Below are 23,403 nucleotides of genomic sequence, written 5' to 3' on the forward strand. Positions count from 1 at the left end.
GGGACCCGGGTTCGATTCCTGGCCAGGGCACATAGGAGAAGCGCCCATTTGCTTCTCCACCCCCAACCCCCTCCTTCCTCTCTGTCTCTCTCTTCCCCTCCCGCAGCCAAGGCTCCATTGGAGCAAAGATGGCCCGGGCACTGGGGATGGCTCCTTGGCCTCTGCCCCAGGTGCTAGAGTGGCTCTGGTCGCGGCACAGCGACACCCCGGAGGGGCAGAGCATCGCCCCCTGGTGGGCAGAGCGGCGCCCCTGGTGGGCGTGCCGGGTGGATCCCGGTCGGGCGCATGCGGGAGTCTGTCTGACTGTCTCTCCCCGTTTCCAGCTTCAGAAAAAAATAAATAAATTAAAAAAAAAAACAAAAAACTTCAGAATACGACGTTTTCTATTTTTATCAAGATGTGCCCCTGACCAAGATAGGTTGAGAAAGCATGCCTCCGGATCCTTATGAAAGTAGAATAAATGCGAGGGGCTCCAAATCATTTGCCCATTTTATGTCTGAAATTGTTAAAAATGAAGCTATTTTGTTAGTGTTTCTATGAAGGCTTTGCAAGTAAAAATATGTTTCTTTATGGTAAACCCGTTAACCCTTTAGCAGCCAGGGAAATTAACTACTTTTCAGAGGAAAGGCTGATTTTTGTTCCCTGGAGGGTTGGAGGTTAGCTGTAAAAAGGGGGGTAGAGGATGAGGAAGACATTCATTGCTCTGACCTCCACATTTCTACTGCTACATGTCTCTGTCCAACTTAATATCAAATATATTCTATTTTTCTGTAAAATTGTACCTTCTTGTTGTGCTAAGCTGTTTCTACATCCGGGTTATTGACTCATACTAATAGAACTGAATATCTCGCAGCCTCAGCTCTCATCTGTAAAATCCTATCTTATATATATTAATCTTGCTTCTTACCAGACTGTCAAGTTTTCGAGGACAAGTATATTTCTTTTTCTTTCTCTGCAGTATACGATCTTATATAGTACCTTGTACCTTTTTTTCATGGAGCAACCTGTTTTACTTTTTATTTATATGACCATTTAATTAGGTTTTCTTCCCTTTTGATCTAGAAGCTTCATGAAAGCTAAGATCTTGTTCGATTTTTTCTCAGAAATGTATACTTAGGACCTAGACTAGTGCCTGGCATGTTAAATGTGTTCTGTAAATATTTTTGGAATGAATGAATAAATGATTGATTAATAAACATAGATTCTAAGTAGATCCGGGTTTGTTCTGGGAAGGTTGAAACTACCTATCATATTCCTTCCAGACTTAGCCTAGTAGGAGACCTAATAGGAGGCTATAAAAAGCTCGCAGAATTTTAGTTAAGACCTTAGATCTTTTATAGGGCGTGTGGAAAAGAAGAAAGATTCACAAAATACTTTGAAGTGGTTCAGTACTTAATGCTATTTTAGTGGGAGGTCAATAATATTGATACGAATATGTTATTGTAAAGAACTCTTCAAATACAAACTACTATTATTACATTTAGCTAGTATTTATAAGTATTAACATCTGAATAGTAATATTAATTCGGAATTTAGATAGAGTTGTCAGACATTGCTTGTTTTTCTTTCCTTTGCAAATTTAGCATAAACTGGATTGTATCTGGAGGGAATTTTGGGATGTAAGAGAACCAGGGGTGTCCTGGTCTTGGCAGTGCTCTTTCAGGTTGTTGAACTCTTTATAAATTTTTGCTTTTCTATCCCAAATGCTCTGTTAGCCTGTCATTCATTCATCCAAATGCTCTATTCATGCTCCAGGATTTCGACACTTTGCTGATGCATGTCCTGACAGCTGAATCACTTCACATATTGAATTGAGTCAGCATCTTCACCTTCCCTCTGATCAAATTACGTTTTTATTTTGAGTAATCTCACTGGATATTAGTAGGTCAAGCTCAATATTATTTTCTTTAAATATGGCTCACACAACTGGACACACAAAAAAGGGGAGGGAACAAACCCTCTACATGTCAGCCATTTATGTTCATCTGTTAAGTAGTTTTTTTTTTTTTGCACTTTTCTGAAGCTGGAAACAGGGAGAGACAGTCAGACAGACTCCCGCATGCGCCCGACCGGGATCCACCCGGCACGCCCACCATGGACGATGCTCTGCCCACCAGGGGGCGACGCTCTGCCCATCCTGGGCGTCGCCATATTGCGACCAGAGCCACTCTAGCGCCTGAGGCAGAGGCCACAGAGCCATCCCCAGCGCCCGGGCCATCTTTGCTCCAATGGAGCCTTGGCTGCGGGAAGGGAAGAGAGAGACAGAGAGGAAAGCGCGGCGGAGGGGTGGAGAAGCAAATGGGCGCTTTTCCTGTGTGCCCTGGCCGGGAATCGAACCCGGGTCCTCCGCACGCTAGGCCGACGCTCTACCGCTGAGCTAACCGGCCAGGGCTGTCAAGGAGTTATTTTTAAAGCTGGCATTTATCGAAGATTTTCCATGTGCCAGGCATTATATGAAACATTTTATGTATTATCTTATTTAATTCTGGAGCTAGCACTGACAGAGCTTTATTCTTACGCTCATTTTGCAAAGGATACTAAGGCTCAGCAATGCTCTTTTTCTTTCTTTTTTTAAATTTAATTTTATTTATTATTTTTTACAGAGGCAGAGAGTGAGTCAGAGAGAGGGATAGACAGGGACAGACAGACAGGAATGGAGAGAGATGAGAAGCATCAATTATTAGTTTTTCATTGCGCGTTGCAACACCTTAGTTGTTCATTGATTGCTTTCTCATATGTGCCTTGACCGCGGGCCTTCAGCAGACCGAGTAACCCCTTGCTGGAGCCAGCGACCTTGGGCTCAAGCTGGTGGGCTTTTTGCTCAAACCAGATGAGCCTGCGCGCAAGCTGGCGACCTCGGGGTCTTGAACTTGGGTCCTCTGCATCCCAGTCTGACACTTTATCCACTGCGCCACCGCCTGGTCAGGCAGCAATGCTCTTTTAATAACTTAGCAACTGAAGTTTATTGAGCACCTAAATTGGTCCGTGTTCTATGTATTTTTATTTTTACCCATTCACTTAATTCTTAAGTCAACTGTATCAGGTAGGAACTATTATTATGCCTTCATTTGCATATGAGGAAACTGAGGCACAGATTCACCTATGGCTTCCCAGCTATGAAGTGGCAAAGCCAGGCTTAAAATGCAAGCAGTCTGTAGCCCATTGTCTTAAGTGCTACACCACACTTCCCCAAAATTGCCCAGCTGGTCCATGGTGGAATCTGATTAGAACCAGGAGCCCCTTGCCCGGACCGGGTAGCTCAGTTGGCTAGAGTGTCATCTTGATACGCTAAGTTTGTAGCTTCATTTGCCAGTCAGGGCACGTACAAGAGTCAACCAATGAATACATAAATAGGTGGAACAACACATGGATGTTTCTCCTTTCCTTTCCCTCTCTAAAAGCAAAAAAGAAAAGAACCAGAACCCCTACTTCAAAATCTGGGTGTGGTTGTCCCAAAGGACAACCTCAGCCATCTGGAAGAATGCAGAATGGGTTTACATTTATTTCAAGTTATCAATTGTGCTGAAAGAAATTGAATTAATTTGGCATCATAAGCATTTCTGTGGTTTCTCCCGAATTACAGCTGACAGACTTTGAGATGGTAGAATGAGTTGCTCAGTTAGCTTTAATTTTGTTACTCTTGTTAACACCAAATCTTATTTCACATATTTGGTCTGGCTTCTTAAATGGAAGATACAGTTATATACCGGCAACACGTTTTCTGAAAGGGAAAGTCACTTTTAGTATAACTGAAGAAAAACGTTTGTACTACCCAGGGGCATGTTTAAGCCATAGGGTACCTCTTTGGGCATAGAATGCTGAATTATATCTAGATCCTGAAAAAAGACTTGTGCTTAGAATTGCATTATTAGCATGCTTATCTTTAGGTTTCAGTGACTTTTCCTACCCTTGGACACAGACGTTTGTGGTAGGAAATCAGTAGTAAAATCAGTTGTAAACATCCTGGCTCAAACTGGTATCCTCATCCTCTGTGTTTTAAAACGCTTCTTTGCTATAAAGTGTTAAGCTTTCCAGTGCTCGCTTCGGCAGCACATATACTAAAGTGTTAAGCTTTCCAGATACATCATTTGTCTTCTAAAAACTCTTTGTATTACTTTTTTTCTAAGTTTTAATTTTGGATTTCTACATCCAGAATTATACATACCCATATACATACATATATAATTACATAAAGTGCCCTTGCCAGGTGGCTCCATTGTTAAGTGTTGTCCTGATACACCAAGGTTGCGGGTTCGATCCCTGGTTATGGTATACATAAAAATCAACCAATGAATGCGTAAATAAGTGGAATGACAAATCAGTGTTTCTCTCTCTAATCAATCAATTGAAATAGAAATTATTAAAATAAATAAAGTTAAGTTTCTCTCTGTTATTTTATGCTTGATAGTACTGTTTTTATACACACCAGGAAATAAGGTTTTAAAAGGATTTAATTTTTCTTAGTATGGTGTTTAAAATTTGAATTTTGGATTTTCTCAACCCTTATAGCCTTAGATTTATATTTAGTTTGTATTAATATATTTGGTATGATGTTCCAACAAGTTTCACAATTAATGGGTGTGCTACATGCTATCACTGAGCTTTATTGCCTAGGTTATGACCTTAATTATAAATGTACACTCTTTATTACTCTTGGGATTAGAGGCCATTCCACTGTGGTCACTCAGTCCTGTGTCACTCTCAGGAGCTTAAGATCTCATATTTAAAACTCTCAACTGAGGTTCAGAAATAGCATCTCTAAGCTGGCATTGCAACATTGCATTGCTTTTCTCTAAATCTTTTTTTTTTTTTTAAGCTTAATGATGTCTTTGGTGTCAACTGCAAGCTGTAAAATAACAGACATTGGGCTTAATTGATATTAATGTGGTACCTGGTTTTTTAAACCTCATGTCATACTGTTGTAAGAACTGCAGGTTCATCCCATTCTGAACTTATTTGCATTGATGTTAATCCTCAAATGGAAAGTAGATAGGCCATTTTTATCCCCTGTAGAAGAAATCTCTTGAGGAGAGAGGAACCTTCAATTAACTGAAATACTTGAAAATAATGTGTTCTTTTATTGCAATTTTTTTGGGGGGTGGGTCAACCAAAGGATAGGTGCTTGTGGAAAATCTGTAATTCTATTAATTTATTTCTTTACCTTATAATCATGGCCTAAGTAAAGATAGTGTTTTTTTCTAAGATTTTTGTTGCTCATAATTTTGAATGCTGCTGAAAATTGGCCTTCAACAATGCTGACTCTTAGGCACATCCTGGAAGTTTGTTCTATTAATTCCTTTTTATGAGGTTATGATTTGCTTTTTGTCTTAAAAGACAAGTATAGAAGAGAAGACAAGTTATGGTTTTTTGAATGTTCTAAATAGAGACCTTTGTTTAATTGAGGTTTGATATTAAAATAAAATTTCAACAAAAATGCTTTTAAAATTTTTGAAGCTATGCCAACAATAATATAAACATTTCCACACAGAAAATAGTTTTAATAACAGTTCTAAAATTGGGGATTGCTCTTATACTGTATGCTGTAGATACTTGATAGGTATTTGTCAGATGAAGGATAACTTTCTGTGAAAAGCACTTTCCACTGTACGAATGGTGTTCATTTAATCCTCTCTCAACCCGTTCAAGTCCCTTTTCTCTAATTTTCCAGATAAGGAACCTAACTAATGTTCAGAGAAGTAAGTGCCTGTTTACTGTCTCCTAGTAAACAGTAATGTTGCGATTGTAGTTCAGAACCATAGTCAGGGCTAAAGTTCTTAGGTATTTCATGAGGCCCAACATGATTTTTCCTGAGCTACTAGTTCCTGACTCTTCTGGACCATCTCTCATTTTCTACCCTGGCTTTAGCCGTGTTTGCTAATTCACCAGCACGCTCCCTCCTTTCCAAGTTCCTTTGCTTTCGCTGTCTTCTCTGCTTTTTTTTTTTTTACCCCACACACCCTTTGACTGCCTACCTCGCCTCCTAAAAGTATATACTAGCTAAAATGCTAGCTTCCAGTTGAGTACTCCATTTATAGTTGTATCCTCCAACCCCAGAATGTCTTGTGCTCCTCGCCCTGCATACTGTTTCTCCCATCCCACATACCATATAATGCATTTATTTATTATTTTTAGGTTGCTGTTATTTGTATCTTCCTGCTAGAATGTAAAGCTTTGTGAGAGAAGGGATTTTGGCTCCTTTTCTCTTTGTGGTATCCCAGCAACGCCTGGACCTCAGTAGGTATTAAATGAATATTTGGTGAATGAATGAATAAGTGAGGGAGTGCAAAGCCCGTGTGCTTTGTACTAACTAGACCTTCCCACTTTTCATTTGTTAGTTGTAAACTTGACAAAATTATTAGGTTATTTTTGGTTTGGAGGGCATTTCCAAATTATACTTCTTTATTCATACTGTATATTCATCTTAATTTTGAATATTTAAAAAATATTTTTCTTATATCCTTGAATATAAACCATTCTTTTATTTTTAAAAGTCAGCGAGACTTTTTTTATGAAGTGTTAGAAAATGAGGCATTATCTTATTGAATATTAGTAGGGGGCTAAGGAAGTGTGCATTTTTTTTCCTCCCTTTTCTGTATTTTTCTGAAGCCGGAAACGGGGAGAGACAGTCAGACAGACTCCTGCATGCGCCCAAACGGGATCCACCCGGCACGCCCACCAGGGGGCAACGCTCTGCCCACCAGGGGGTCGCTCTGTTGCGACCAGAGCCACTCTAGTGCCTGGGGCAGAGGCCAAGGAGCCATCCCCAGAGCCCGGGCCATCTTGCTCCAGTGGAGCCTTGGCTGCAGGAGGGGAAGAGAGAAACAGAGAGGAAGGAGAGGGGGAGGGGTGAAGAAGCAGATGGGTGCTTCTCCTGTGTGCCCTGGCCGAGAATCGAACCTGGGACTTCTGCACGCCAGGCCGACGCTCTACCACTGAGCCAACCGGCCAGGGCCAGTGTGCATTTTTTTTAGTTAGGTTTTTGTCACGTAAGCTTGCCTTTTTTCTTTTTATATTAGTAAATGTATATATTATTAAAAATCATCCTATTTACATTTATTTATTGCCAGCTTTTTCTGAGATATAATTGACATATAACATTGTGTAAGTTAGCCCTGGCCGGTTGGCTCAGTGGTAGAGCGTCGGCCTGGCGTGCAGGAGTCCCGGGTTCGATTCCCGACCAGGGCACACAGGATAAGCACCCATTTGCTTCTCCACCCTTCCCCCTCCTCTTCCTCTCTGTCTCTCTCTCTCCCCCTCCCGCAGCCGAGGCTCCATTGGAGCAAAGTTGGCCTAAGCGCTGAGGATGGTACCATGGCCTCTGCCTCAGGCGCTAGAATGGCTCTGGTTGCAACAGAGCAATGCCCCAGATGGGCAGAGCATTGCCCCCTGGTGGGCATGCCAGGTGGATCCTGGTGGGGTGCATGCGGGAGTCTGTCTGACTGCCTCCCCGTTTCCAGCTTTGGAAAAATACAAAAAAAAAACCAACAAAAAAAAATTGTGTAAGTTTAAGGTATACAATGTATTGATTTGGTACACTTAGGTATTACAAAATGATTATTATAGCTTTAGTTAACACTTCTATCTGGTCACATGATTACCATTCCTTTCTTTGTGGTGAGAAAATTTAAGGTCTACTTGCTTAGTAACTTTCAAATATATAATACAGAATTGTTAACCATAATCACCATGCTGTGCCTTAGATCCCCAGAACTTACTACTCTTGTAAGTAGAAGTTTCTACTCTTTGACCACGTCTCCCCATTCCTCCAACCCACAGCCCTGGTGACCATGAGTCTCTGTTTCTATGACTTGGGCCTTTTCAGATTCTACATATAAGTGATATTATACAGTACTTGTCTTTCCTTGATTTATTTTACTTAGTCCATCCTAATTTTTTTATTTTTATTTTATTTTATTTTATTTTTTTATTTTTCTGAAGCTGGAAACAGGGAGAGACAGTCAGACAGACTCCCGCATGCGCCCGACCGGGATCCACCCGGCACGCCCACCATGGGGCGACGCTCTGCCCACCAGGGGGCGATGCTCTGCCCATCCTAGGCGTCGCCATGTTGCGACCAGAGCCAATCTAGCGCCTGGGGCAGAGGCCACAGAGCCATCCCCAGCGCCCGGGCCATCCCCGCTCCAGTGGAGCCCCGGCTGCAGGAGGGGAAGAGAGAGACAGAGAGGAAAGCGTGGCGGAGGGGTGGAGAAGCAAATGGGCGCTTCTCCTGTGTGCCCTGGCCGGGAATTGAACCCGGGTCCTCCACACGCCAGGCCGACGCTCTACCGCTGAGCCAACCGGCCAGGGCCCATCCTAATTTTTAAATTTGCATTTTGTGACTTGGTATTATTAAAATATTAGGAAACAATATATTAAATATGTGATAATAAGCCCTTCTATTTTTCACTATAATTTTATTTTCAGGCAATAAAGTTTTGGTTTACAAATTGAAAACATGGAAATAATATCCAATATATAGAATTTACTGACTCAACCCACTTTTATTATATACCAGCCATATTCTAGAAACTTCTCTAGGGGCTAGACATTAAGAGATGAACGAAACATATGGTTCTCTGGTTTTAGAAAATGCCCAAATATGACCTGACCTGCGGTGGCGCAGTGGATAAAATGTTGATCCGAACGCTGAGGTCGCCGGTTCAAAACCCGGGGCTTGCCTGGTCAAGGCCCATATCGGAGTTGATGCTTCTTGCTCCTCCCCTCTTCTCTCTCTCTTTCTCTCCTTTCTAAAATGAATAAATATAATCTAAAAAAAAATCAATATGATTCTTCATTATTAAAAAAAAAAGCCAAAATATAATGTGGCAAGTCTTTGAATTGAGGATTGTGTAAAGTTTTATGGAAATGTTGATGTAATAGAATTTCTAGGGTCTACACACAGCTGCTGTAAAGTGAGGTGTTCCTGTACTGTTGCGGGTATATGATTGTTTCCTCAGTTTTAACTGCCTTCTAAATACAGCTGAAATCAGTATTGTCATTATAGCTAGAACTCTTATTTCTTATGCTACTAGAAAAATGTTGAAACAAGGAAGTGCTATGGCTCAGAAATTCTTAAATACAGGCTGGCAGAAAGGATGTTACTGGTACCGAGCAAAGTGAAAAATGAGCAGAACAGAAGGAATACAGAGGGAGAGGATCCACTGAGTGTATGTAGGATTGCCAGGCCTGCTTTTTAAAGGAAAGGTTATCTTTTATTCTGAGATTGTCCTTTCTTTTAATGAAATTACAGTGAAAATTAATGGTGGTTAGTTATTATTTTAATGCCTTTCCCTGAAGAAATAAAGGTGATCTGTTCTTTTTTTGGCAATTTTATTTCTTTTTAAAGATTTTGATTTTACAGAGAGAGGAGAGAGAAAGGGGGATGCAGCAAAAGTATCAACTCATAGTTGCATCACTTTAGTTGTTCATTGCTTGCTTGTTGTATGTGCCTTGACCTGGCAAGCCCAGGGTTTTAAACTGGTGACCTCAGCAATTCAGGTCAGTGCTCTCTATCCACTGCGCCACCACAGGTCAGGTACTCTTTTGTAATTTTAAAATTGTGTAGATAAGGTATGTGAAATCCTCAAAAGAGGGAACCACTGACAGAGATACTTTAGACCAGTGGTCCCCAACCGCTGGGCCGCGGACCAGTGCCGGTCCGTGGGCCATTTGGTACCAGTCCACAGAGAAAGAATAAATAACTTATATTATTTCCGTTTTATTTATATTTAAGTCTGAACGATGTTTTATTTTTTAAAAATGACCAGATTCCCTCTGTTACATCTGTCTAAGACTCTTTTTTTTTTTTTTGTATTTTTCTGAAGCTAGAAACGGGGAGAGACAGACTCCCGCATGCGCCCGACCGGGATCCACCCGGCACGCCCACCAGGGGGCGATGCTCTGCCCCTCTGGGGCGTCGCTCTGCCGCGACCAGAGCCACTCCAGCGCCTGGGGCAGAGGCCAAGGAGCCATCCCCAGCGCCCGGGCCATCTTTGCTCCAATGGAGCCTCGGCTGCGGGAGGGGAAGAGAGAGACAGAGAGGAAGGAGAGGGGGAGGGGTAGAGAAGCAGATGGGCGCTTCTCCTGTGTGCCCTGGCCGGAAATCGAACCCGGGACTTCTGCATGCCAGGCCGACGTTCTACCACTGAGCCAACTGGCTCACCCTAAAGGCCGGTCTGTGAAAATATTTTCTGACTTTAAACCAGTCAATCTGACTTTGGGCGAGGGGTTTGCAACATAATTTGATGACAAAATAACCTAGACATGTTTTCTTTGAATATATGTACCCTGATTTATTAATGTCATCCCATTACCATTAATAAAAATTTATTTAAAAAAAAAAAAAAAAAAAAACAGTCTGGCCCAGTAAAGGTTGGGGACCACTGCTTTAGACCACTGCATAATTCCTGCAGCCTTCTTTTTTTGGGTAAGGTATAGTCCAGTATGCTTCAGGAATTAATTGTATTAAGAGGGTATTTGAATACAAAAGGGGTAGTCCCCATACTCCTGGTGTCTCCATCTCTGGAGGTGAGCCCTTAGGTAATGAATTAGTATTAGAGAGATTGACAGTGTTAGTCAGAGGTCTCAGTGGCTTCTGTCCTGTGTAGGTGAGCTTGCTGTCAGGAAAGTAACACCTGTAATTAGGAATTGGATCAATTTTAAATGTTTTATTTCTTATCCTGACAAATTTCAGTGACTACCTTGGCCTTAGAAGATAAAACATAAAAGACACTAATGAAGGGTTGGAGACAGAAATATTTATTAGAGGTTTTGTATCTGTGTGTCATGTGTGTGTTTCTCTGTATTTATTCTGATTGGAACGTAGTGTCAAAAACACCGTGAAAACCCTGCATCCTGTAATTTGTTGCTGAGGCCACTAGCCTGCATTAGTTGTGACCTTTGGGTTTAGGTTATAAATTGGGGAGCACGTGTTTGTCAGCTTTTGGAAAAGGCAAACTGGAGAACTCCATGAAAGAACAATAATAAACACATGATTGTCCTAGCTAGAAAGAATAATTAATATTACTATACTGTTTTTATGTAAAATTGTAATTTACCCACCTACTAGCACTCATTTATTTAAGGCTGATTTTATGCAGTTTAAGTTTTTAAAACATTTAATTACTTTTATAGAAGTCAATCAGAATTTTCTTTATAGGTTTCAACTTTTCTTAAGTAGCTAACCATGACAGTTTATAGCTATCTTCAGTGGTGGCGGCAGCTGTTAGCTGCTGTTATTTATCACAGTTATGATTGTTGTTATTGGTGTGGGCTCTGGAGTAAAACCTGTGCTTGAATAACAGCTACAGTCCTTACTAGTGGGAGATGTTGGGCCAGTGATTTAGCTGTTCTGGGCCCCAGATTTTTTCATCTGAAAAACTGGGATATTAATAATAGTCACTCATAAGGTATTCTGAGGACTAAAGGGCATAATGTATGCCAGGAGCTTAATACAGTGCTTTGCAACAGCAAATGTTCATTATCATTGTCGTTAGTTTTATCGTGAAATACCAGTTCTGGACTTTCTGCCTTTCAGTTTTTTGTTTAATTAATATACCTTAGTCTCATTCTTGTTATTATTTTTTCTGTATAGCCATTCTACGAGACACATTTTGAACCTTTAAAAGCAGTGCATACTAATAATCAGGAAAGCGGTTTTCGATTTTCCTAATTGGAAAGAGTTCTAAAGGCAGCCATTTCTACATTCATTTATTTATAGTTGAGGCCAAGAAGGAATGCTTTCATTCTTGTAGAGGTTTCCAGGGACCTTCTTTGGCTTGGAAATGGAAAGTTTTCACCGTTAACTTTAAATGAACTGAGAGAGAAAGAAGGTAAAGGAGATGAAAAAAGGATTTTTAAAATTATTTTATTTTTAGTGAGAGAAAGAGAGGCAGGGACAGACAGACGGGAAGGGAGAGAGATGAGAAGCATCAGTTCTTCATTGAGGCACCTTAGATGTTCATTGATTGCTTTCTCATATGTGCCTTGGCCGGGGGTGGGTGGCTGTAGGCGAGCAGTGACCCCTTGTTCTAGCCAGCAAACATGGAGTCATGTCTGTGGTCCTGTGCTTAAGGTGGTGAGCCCACACTCAAACCAGCGACCTCTGGGCTTCGAACCTGGGTCCTCAGCATCCTAGATCTAAGCTCCATCCCCTACGCCACAAGGCTTTTTAAGTTATAACTTTAAAAACTAGTTTTCAACTGTGGCCATACTTTGATATCACTTGAAACATCCCCATTACTACCACTACCACCACCACCACCACCAACAGCAACAAATGTTTTGAACCCACTTTTTTGAATGCAGTAATAAAGTAATTATGATGGTCAAGTATAGTATATACATAATATTGTACTTACTTTAGCTAACATGTTAGTTTCTTACTTTCTTATTTACATGGAAGTATCTGTGTAATCATGTTACACTTTGGTATAGTTAGTTCATAGGACATGAAGCCCAATTTTATTATTTGATTTATTTTAAAGATTTATAAATGTCTCCTTGTTTTGATGAAATATTGTTGGTTATATATGATTCTTTTGGATGTCAAAGGCAAATCCTAATAGAACAGGGGTTGGGAACCTATGGCTCGTGAGCCAGATGTGGCTCTTTTGATGGCTGCATCTGGCTTGCAGACAAATCTTTAATAAAAAAAAATAATAACGTTAAAAATATAAAACATTCTCATGTATTACTATCCATTGATTTCTTACCGCTCATGTTCATGGTTGCAGGTGGCTGGAGCCAATCACAGCTATCCTCCGGGACAACACCAAATTTTTATTTTTATTAAAATTTTATTTTTATAATGCATAACGTACATGGGTCGTTGTATGGTGCTCACAGAATTATATTTTAAAATATGTGGCGTTCATGGCTCTCTCAGCCAAAAAGGTTCCCGACCCTTGTAATAGAAGTATAGTTCCATAGTAAAATAGGATTCTTTTTAGGTATGTGTTACAAACAAGAACTGCCACCTGTATTTGTGTTAGAAATAAAGTGGTGGCAAGGGTTTGGACAGACAACATGGACAGTTACTTAGGCATTTTACCATATGTGCTAACTTGCCATGCTTCAGTCCTTCAAGGCCAAGTCAACTTAATATTTTAGTGCTAAGCTCTCCCTAGTATGATGGGACTAGTCTTCTATAAATACAGGCTCTAAGCCTTATGCAAATAAAATTCTCACTGACTGAAGTTTTGGAGGTGTTGTGTGAGAGAGTGATAACTTGCTTGGATGGGGATTTGTACAACTTAGGGAAAGTTGTAACGGTTGAGGTGGAGGGGATCAAAGACCACATTTACATGCTCAGTCTGTATTGGTACTTCTGTTTTTTGTGAGTTGGAGAAATGGAAGTAGGGGGCTTATATTCTAGGGCATTTTCTAGTGAAAAGCATTGTTAATTTAGAAGTTTTTAAATTATATTTCAGATCTTTTGAATTGAGATAACTGGTTATAAATTTTATTTATTAGGAGATCAAATAATACTGGTTAGCTACCAGTGCAAACCATTTTTAAGGAATAGTCACTGTATTTCCACATACATTTTTAACAGTCTATGTATAAATAAGGTAGCAGCCCACATCTTTTTTTCCCCCCTTTAAAACCATTCTGCCTTCTTCCTCTGATATTATGGCTAATAAATACAATGATGGGGACCTTCTTTATTTACTTGATTGGCATATTCAGAAGTGAATTTAACATTCTGATTTTCAACAACTTCAGTTGACTGGAGTCCCAGAGCACCAAATGCAAGGGACTTCAGGCTCATGTTTTGTTTCTTCTCCCTTTGCTACCTTTTGCTTTTGCGAAGTCCTGACTGAGTCAGGCCCCTGGGAAAGGTGGGCTGATATCGGATCCATTATCCTATGCCCCAAATATTAATGGGATGGAATACTGGAAACTGTTGAGTAGGGAAGAATGAGCTTCTTCAGCCAATTATAAACAGACAGACAACAAGCAGTCAGCCCTCAGAATCATATTTAGGGTGAGGGGAGGTTAAAAAGCATATTTATAGTTCTGTTGACTATTTTTTAGACAGAAGGAAAATCTTTATCACCTAAGTAAACTTGTATCCTCCTTCTACTTTTGAATTCTGTGTCCATTTTTCCATTACTTGTGGCACTTGTAAATTTTAAAATATGAACACCTTAGAGGTGGGAGTAGTTATTTTCTCTAGCTGATTGATAGAAGTTGATCGGAAGATGCTGAGAGATGGTAATAGAAAATGTGGGAGGAAATGACTAATGTTAAAAAGGAAAAGAGATGGACAATACAGTGAGAAATATAACAGCCAAGTGGATTTACCTACCACTTTGCTGGCCACTACATTCTTTTCTGGGGTGAAAAGCATTTTTTGAAAATCAGCTTAATTTTAAAGGTTGTTTCAGAGCAGTGGAATCAGACCCCATGGGATCTTATTGAACTGCAATAATTGGATTAGTTATTCTTTAAACATTCTCACATTGGATGGATGGATTGTTGTGCTAACAACCTTCATGGTATTACATAACCACTTATTGATTTCTCATTATTTATGGTTATGATTCTATGGGATCCCCATCCCAGAGTCAGGAATAGCCCATGGAGACCAGAGGTTTCTGTTGGAAGAGAGACAACATGAGCATCTACTGCAGGGGTCCCCAAACTACGGCCAGCGGGCCACATGCGGCCCCCTGAGGCCATTTATCCGGCCCTCGCAGCACTTCCGGAAGGGGAACCTCTTTCATTGGTGGTCAGTGAGAGGAGCATAGTTCCCATTGAAATACTGGTCAGAGCCCTGGCCGGTTGGCTCAGCGGTAGAGCGTCGGCCTAGCGTGCGGAGGACCCGGGTTCGATTCCCGGCCAGGGCACACAGGAGAAGCGCCCATTTGCTTCTCCACCCCTCCGCCGCGCTTTCCCTCTCTGTCTCTCTCTTCCTCTCCCGCAGCCAAGGCTCCATTGGAGCAAAGATGGCCCGGGCGCTGGGGATGGCTCTGTGGTCTCTGCCCCAGGCGCTAGAGTGGCTCTGGTCGCAACATGGCGACGTCCAGGATGGGCAGAGCATCGCCCCCTGGTGGGCAGAGCGTCGCCCCTGGTGGGCGTGCCAGGTGGATCCCGGTCGGGCGCATGCGGGAGTCTGTCTGACTGTCTCTCCCTGTTTCCAGCTTCAGAAAAAATGAAAAAAAAAAAAAAAAAAAAAAAAAAGAAATACTGGTCAGTTTGTTGATTTAAATTTACTTGTTCTTTATTTTAAATATTGTATTTGTTGTTCCCGTTTTGTTTTTTACTTTAAAATAAGGTATGTGCAGTGTGCATAGGGATTTGTTCATAGTTTTTTTTAATGGTACTTGTTTTTTTTGTTTTTTAATTTTTTATTTATTCATTTTAGAGAGGAGAGAAAGAGACAGAGAGGAGAGACAGAGAGAGAGAAGGGGGGGAGGAGCTGGAAGCATCAACTCCCATATGTGCCTTGACCAGGCAAGCCCAGGGTTTCGGACCGGCGACCTCAGCATTTCCAGGTCGACGCTTTATCCACTGTGCCACCACAGGTCAGGCCATAGTTTTTTTTTTATAGTCCGGCCCTCCAATGGCCTGAGGGACAGTGAACTGGCCCCCTGTGTAAAAAGTTTGGGGACCCCCGATCTACTGCCTGGTCTGCTTTGGGATCCTGAGATGACCTTTACTTTTTCTAATTTACATTTAGTTTTAAATGTCTATACTTTTCCCCCCTTTAAGTTACTTTAGAAGTTTTTAGATTTTCAGGTGGTTTGGATTTGGGAGGTGGGTAGCTTTGAGTAGTTAAAGTCTGGTGTTATTCATTGTGGTAAAAATGTACTGCCTGTCTGATTTCTTCTTTTTGTCATTTATGAAAATTTTTTCTTTATGATATAGTACCTGACACGTTTTAATAAATGTTTCTTTTAATAAAAGGATATTTGTATTTGCCTCTGGAACTGATTCCATGGACATTAAGCTTTTTTTTTTTTTTTTTTTTAAAGTATAATTTTTTAAAATTTAATTTTATTTTATTTATTCATTTTTAGAGAGGAGAGAGAGACAGAGAGGGAGAGAGAGGAGAGAGAGACAGAGAGAGAGAAGGGGGAGGAGCAGGAAGCATCAATTCCCACATGTGCCTTGACCAGGCAAGCCCAGGGCTTCGAACCGGTGACCTCAGCATTTCCAGGTCGACGCTTTATCCACTGCGCCACCACAGGTCAGGCGACATTAAGCTTTTATCATTGAAGTCTTCTGAACTGTTCAGAGAGTATTTGTCCCTTCTCTGATCCTGGCCTGTCACACCTTTTCACATCCTGCTTTTTCGAATGCCACCAGAACTAGGGAGGAGGGTAAGGAGGTTGGAAGCAGCATGGCTGTGTGGGGCAGTTCAAGGGCCAAACATTATAGGAAGAGCCCTTCGCTTGGACTGATTAACTTAATTAGGGCATCCTTTAGCACAGGGGTCTCAAACTCAACTCAACATGTGGGCCGCAGAGCAAGATCACAGCCGTTCCGCGGGCCGCACTAGGTCTACAAAAGGCAACTGTTACGCAACACTTTTCTCACTGCAGTTGAAAACAAAAAAAAATCAGTACAACAAGCACAATCGTACATGCAGTTTACTCAGTGTCACAAAACGACCAGAAACTGTAGTTCGCATCACAACTGCTGTTAACTAAGCTAATATCTAGCTAGGATGCTAGAGAAATGAAAAATACAAGTAGGCCCCTAGGCTTACTTAATTTTATCCAAAATATTTTGAACTTCGTGGATTAGTCTGCGGGCCGCACAAAATTGTTCGGCGGGCCGCAAGTTTGGGACCCCTGCTTTAGCACATCTGAGAGAATTTTTAAAGTATGTTGCCATTGGCTCTTTAAAGAAATCTCTCCTTTTCTTTTTCTTTTGGTTGTCTTAATTCTTTAAGTTGTTTAACTGAAGGAGAGAAAATCACTTTAGAAGAATTTAGTCTGTGATAAAGGATGAACCAGTACTTACTGGTATATGTGTTAGTGTCTAGGGAATGGGCTAGAGGGGAGAGAGGGGGGCGTTCAGTATGATCCTTTATGAATGGGGCATACTGGAGATTAATTTGTTTCTTCCTTCTGCATTCTTCCTTTTCTGTTTGCGCATACATACCCTGTTCTATGGCTTATGGTATTATTCTTGCCCTTGACTGGGTTTGAATGTTGCCAGGTGGTGAAGAGTCCAGGTACTGGAGCCAGTCTGCCTGAGTTTGAATCCTGTCTCCACTGCTCATTAGCTCTATGACTCTGGGCTAATCACTGAATCTCTCTGTGTCTTAATTTTCTTATCTATTGAATTGGAAGTAGTACTGACTTCACTGGGATGCTGTTGGGATTAAGTAAGATATACTTTATTTCCCCATGTATAAGATGATCCCATATATAAGACCCACCTTAATTTTGGGGCCCAAAATTTGAAAGAATGTATTACATAAAGTTATTGAACCCAAGTTTTATTCATCATGAAATTCATACAACTCCTTATCACCGTCAAAACTCCCATCTATTAGCTTGTCCTCATCTGTGTCTGATGACGAACCACTGTCTTCAACAATGAATGCGAAAACAAGCATGAAAAAACAGAAAATGCAAGTAAAAAAAATATACAACCACTGTATAAGATGCACCCAGTTTTTAGACCCCAAATTTTTCAGGAAAAGGTGCATCTTGTACATGGGGCAATACAGTAATATGTGAAAGTGCTTGGAATAGGACCTAATATTTGTACCCAATAGAAGTCAGAAAATATAAGGTATTATCATTGTTCACTAGGTAGTGGATAGACTGCTTCACATTTGTCTATAACATTCATTACTTTGGATAAATAAAGAGTAAATTTCAACTGCCTAACGTAGTGGTTCTCAAAGTGTGTGCCAGGGCGCACTGATGGTGCCCTAGAAGATTTCCAGGTGCGCCCTATGGTATTCCAGAGAAATATGTGCCTGTTGGGGACCAAAAAACCCAACAAGGTTTTTGGAGTTTAGATTTTTGGGGGACAGAGATGTGGGGAATTAGCTGTAAGCTGACAGTCTGCCCAACCCCCCTCCTCACTTGCCTGATTAGGTTGTAAAAGGCTGTTAAGCTGTGGTGCTGGATTGTTTACACTACCCCCATGTTCCCCGGAAAGACTGGAGGCAAGTTTCTTCTATCCTTTGTTTGATGTAAAGTTAAGATGATATGTATGGTGGGGGTTTTTTGCACTCAACACAATTAAGAGTAAAAAGAGAGGAATTCTTCAATGTATTGATGAGGAAATGAGAGTTTGCCTTTCAAATGTATGCCCAAACATTGAAGAAATCACTAGGACACATCAGGCTCATGTTTCTCATAAATACAAGAATGAAAAAACACATTTGCGCCGGGACCTGCCGAATTTACTAAATCTTACTAAGAATGTATTTATATACAGTGGTACCTTGAGATATGAGTTTTAATGCGTTCTGTAACTGAGCTCGTAAGTCAATCAACTCGTATATCAAACTGCCGATACTGGACCCAGGTGCCAACATGCCAACTAGCAGCAGCTTCCCAAATCACGACTCGTATCTTGGAATTTTGCTCAGATCTCGAACAAAAATATGAACGGAGTCGCAGCTCGTATCTTAAAAAATTTGTATGTTGGTCTGTTTGTATCTCAAGGTACCACTGTATATAAAAAGATAACTTTTTTTGCCTGACCAGGCGGTGGCGTAGTGTATAGAGCGTAGGACTGGGATGCGGAGGATCCAGGTTTGAGACCCTGAGGTTGCCAGCTTGAGCGTGGGCTCATCTGGTTTGAGCAAAGCTCACCAGCTTGGACCCAAGGTTGCTGGCTTGAGCAAGGGGTTACTTGGTCTGCTGTAGCCCATGGTCAAGGCACATATGAGAAAGCAATCAATGAACAACTAAGGTGTCGCAATGCACAATGAAACACTAATGATTGATGCTTGCTTCTCATCTCTCTCCGTTCCTATCTATCCCTCTCTCTGACTCTCTTTCAGTCTCTGTTAAAAAAAAAACCACTTTTGTTGTCTTTTTTTATTTTTAACCCCTCTTTTTTATGAATTCTGAAAAGCATAACTCAAAAAAATTAACATAAAAGTTTTTTTAATGTTAGAATAAATTTAATTTTGTCATATTTTGTTTAATTACCTTAAAAGTATGCTTGGACTTTATATATATATTTTTAATATTTGACTTAATTATTATAACATATTTCTCAGAAATTTGTATATAGTGCACCTACAATTATTTGTAGGATTTTAAATGTGCCTCGACTTCAAAAAGTTTGAGAACCGCTGGCCTAATATAAAAAAAATAGGACTAAATGTTAACTGTCTGAATTTTAAAAATAACCAAATATATGAATCTCTTGAGTATTATTGCAGTGACCACAAAGATTAATTCATTGTTGTCACTGCTTAAATATGGTTTGTTTTTTGGAGAAAAGGTTATCATTTATAGATGCTTTTATAATTCATATGTGCTGAGTTATGGAGTGAATGGTCTGGTTTTTAAGCTTTATTAAAGTTCCTGTATTAAAAATAGGATTAAAATTTCTCCTGAAGATTTTAACTTCAGTGTTACATTAATAAGCTTTTCTTGTTCCCTATACAGCATCAAAACTTCCTTTTAGCTTCAAAGTATGGGGTCTGATTTAGAACTTACACAACTTTAGTAATTAACCGTAATGGTTGTGCATGTAGTTAATCATTGGCTAAGGGAATATAGTCATGTTCATAAGCAGCCTTGTTTAGTTTTTGTTTAAAGGATAATAAAGAGAAAGTTTGATCTGACTAAAGTTAGTTCTTACAGTCTAATTGTAGATGTTTTGGAAGTGATCAAAGGGCATAGAATAAGAAATATTTCACTGCTTGACTCAAATTCCAAAGTCTTTGACTTTAAGATACATTGGGCCTTTGGGAGCCTGTGGTGTGGTAGTGGGAGGGGAAACTCATTGGTTAAGAATCACTTCTAAATTTATAACTTCTTTTTGCTGGAAGAAACAGTGGTACTACCTTCAAAAATATTGACTGACCTCTTGGTCTCTTATATCTGGTCTTTAAATGCTGTGTTTTTAGGTGTTCTATCCACTCTCACTTAGGTGCACCCTAAAGTCAATGTCAGTAGGCATTGTTTTGGGGAAATTATTCATAAGGTCCTGTGTACTTGGGCTAGTCCTTGGGTTGTAGGATGTGAGGAGGGGAAGGGGGTTTTGGAAAGGAGTCACATGATCCTGTGAAGAGGAGCCTGGCCCTCACTCCCTTCTGCTGGGGCAGCTAGTAGCTGTAAGGTGGGTGCTGTAGCTGTTGTACTTACCCTCCAGGGAGCAGGTGGCCCATGCTTTGAAGGTGCTGTAAAACATTTATTAGGAGGCTGAGAACAGGGATTTGCAAGTGACTGGCCAAATATTGTCAAGGTCCTTCATGAGTAGTATGGAGGGAATATGGGAAGTGTGATTGGAGGCATGGGCTCTCTGCCCAGCTCCATAACTTACTCATTTTGAGACCTCAGTGATATCTCTGATTTTCTTTTTGGAAAATAGGAAATAATAATATAGTGCTACTTGCTTACCTCTAAGAGTGTTAATGATTTCATTACCTTGGATGAAGGCAGCAGAGCTTGCGCTGGTCATAATTTTATTGCCTTTTAAGGGAAACTCCATTTTGGGGGAATAAAATAGTGGAAAGAAGATAGGAATGGAATGGCTGTCTACAACTTACGTGGTGTGTTTCAAGTTCACTATAGGCCCTGGCCAGTTTGCTCAGTGGTAGAGTGTTGGCCTGGTGTGTGGATGTCCTGGGTTTGATTCCCAGTCAGGGTACACAGGAAAAGCGACCATCTGGTTCTCCACCCCTCCCCTTTCCCTTCCTCCTACTCCTATCTAGCTCACTCTCCCTTTTTTTCCCCACAGCCATGGATCGATTGGTTTAAATCATTGGCCCTGGGCACTGAGGATGGCTCCATGGAGCTTCTGCCTCAGGTGCTAAAAATAGTTCGATTGTGAGCATGGACCAAAATGGGCAGAGCATCAGCCCCAGACCGGGGGTGGGGGTGCCTGGGTGGATCCCAGTCGGGGCACATATGGGAGTCTGTCTCTTCATCTCCCCTCCTCTCACTTGGAAAAGAATAAAAAGCTTGACTATACCTCAGGTTTTCATTCTAGCTGGGGAATTTTAACCTAAAATTTATAGTTACTTTTTAGACATGAGATAAAACCAATTGTCTGGTCTGCTGTTTGTAGGAAAAGAATAGATGTGTATTCTCTATTCTGAGAACATATTAATACAGATATTAGTGGTTTTTTTCCCAGCCTAAGGGAAAAAGACGGGTCATAAAGGAGAGCTTAGATTTAAGTAGAGACTGTTTTTCCTGTCCCAGTACTGACATGCTCTTTTGAGAGAGCTGGCATTACTTCATTTTGTTAACTTTTCAAGTTTCTGTGATAAAGAAATTTCATAGATATCAAGCCAAAACAAAACAAAAAATATAAACACACACACACAGCAGTTGCTTTAAATACCAAGGATGTCAGCATAAAATTAAAATGAATTGACTGACATTGTTCCTTTGAAATTTTTTTACTAAAGCTAATTTAAACAACTGTGAAAACTTCTGGCTTTTACCTTATAATGGGAAATTTGACCTTTTTCAGTGTTTATGGCTTTAAGGATATTGACATGGGAGTGTTTCTGGTTAAACTTTGCTTCAACTCTAATGGCTCTTGGGATTTTGGTCAGCCTTTGGTGTGGAATAACAAACGCTGTCAGTTGTGTTGGTATCTTGTAGTTTTTCAACGACAAGTTCTTGGAAGTAGTGTATATGGTTTCCCCTCCTGCCGGTGTATAACTGTTATAAAACCAAAACAAAACACTGTTGTCATGTGCATTCTTATTTTTTTGAGCTTGCTTTTGAAATAACTTTCACAGAGAATTCCTGTTACCTAGAAATTGATGACAGACTTACACCATTTCCTTTTTTTTTCTTAGACGTTCCATCCTCAGAGCAGCCTGAACTGTTCCTAAAGAAACTTCAGCAGTGCTGTGTCATTTTTGACTTCATGGACACGCTATCTGATCTTAAAATGAAAGAATACAAGCGCTCCACTCTTAATGAACTGGTGGACTACATTACAATAAGCAGAGGCTGTTTGACAGAGCAGACTTACCCTGAAGTAGTTAGAATGGTGAGTTTCTTTTTTTTCCGCCGCGGACACTTTTAAGCACCTTCCATAGCGACTCACAGGTGTATTTGTTGCAGTCAGGTCACTGGAGGTCACCTCCACAAAAGAGAGCCAACCTTCTGAGAGCTGAGCACAAGTAGTGGCACAGTACTAGAATTTGAAGAGCATTATTTTATGAGAATGAAATCCAGAACTTTTCACCTACAACAGTATTGGAGGAATCAATGACTTCAGACTATGAAGCCAAGATTGCCAGGGTCTTATTGGATTTCTAGCACTGGGAAAGAACAGACACAGGAGAATCAACAAAAGCTTTAGATCTCTGTTTGAAAAATATTCAAGCCTGTTGGATGTCTTGATTTCCCCCCCTTCCTTATTCATTGTGGTATATTAGAAATGGCTTTATGCTTAATAAAATGTGATTTATAGACAAGTTAAGCCTCTCTTGGCTTCATAAGCTAATCATTCTCTTTATAATCTTGAAATCAGAGTTGATCTTGTTCATTATTTTTGGACAGTGTCTTGCACTTTGTGTGGTCATTAGTAGTTAAGAGAAGAAACATTAGCATAAGGCAAATAATTATGTTCTTATTGTATCAATAATTATGTTAGTTTTTCAAAAGCTGAGTCAAAATATGGTTTTCTCTTCAGTTTCTGTGGGAGGGTTGCCTTCCTTGGCATCCTAGAAGATCTGGGATTTATACAGTGCATGCTATGTGGGTGGAATAGGGGTGGAGAAAGGGCTGGTCTACTAATTGGTAAAAAAGCGTAGTGCATATTTTCATAACATGAGAAACTAATGATGTGTGAAAGCCATTTCAAATCAACATTCAGTATATTCCTCAGATCCATATTTGCATGTATATTGATTGCATTCACTGTTAATTGGCAGGAGTATAGTACTAGAATGTTTTGTAGATTATTAACATGTGGCTCTTGAGCAGTGGTTCTCAACCAGGGGCGATTTTGCTTCCCAGGGCTCTGCTCTAGCAATGTGTAGAGACATTGTTGGTAGTGACAACCAGGGCTGGATGGGTGTATGTACTACCATATGTACTACCAATGGAGGGAGGCCAGAGATGTTGCTGCATATCTTATGATGCGCAGGACAGCCCCCACGACAAAGAATCACCTGGCCCCCAGTGTCATCAGTGCTGCTGTTGAGAAACCCTGCTCTAGAGTTTGCATGTCATCTCTTAACCTGATACTTAGGGTGTTCTCTAGTCCTCCTGCCTTCTG

At 40.6% G+C, this 23,403-nt stretch overlaps 1 protein-coding gene across 5 annotated transcripts in view; it reads left to right on the forward strand.

Annotated features, from left to right (window-relative positions):
• PPP2R5E (protein phosphatase 2 regulatory subunit B'epsilon) overlaps positions 1 to 23,403 on the forward strand; it is a 168,026-nt gene that overhangs the window by 66,134 nt on the left and 78,489 nt on the right. For all 5 annotated transcript variants that reach the window (XM_066277869.1, XM_066277868.1, XM_066277867.1 and 2 more), the window contains one exon: positions 21,971 to 22,167. In XM_066277869.1, coding sequence (XP_066133966.1) covers positions 21,971 to 22,167 — 197 coding nt within the window. The remainder of the gene's footprint in view (positions 1 to 21,970; positions 22,168 to 23,403) is intronic.

The sequence above is a fragment of the Saccopteryx bilineata genome, chromosome 4 (assembly GCF_036850765.1).
Source record: "Saccopteryx bilineata isolate mSacBil1 chromosome 4, mSacBil1_pri_phased_curated, whole genome shotgun sequence".
In the NCBI taxonomy this organism is placed as follows: domain Eukaryota; kingdom Metazoa; phylum Chordata; class Mammalia; order Chiroptera; family Emballonuridae; genus Saccopteryx; species Saccopteryx bilineata.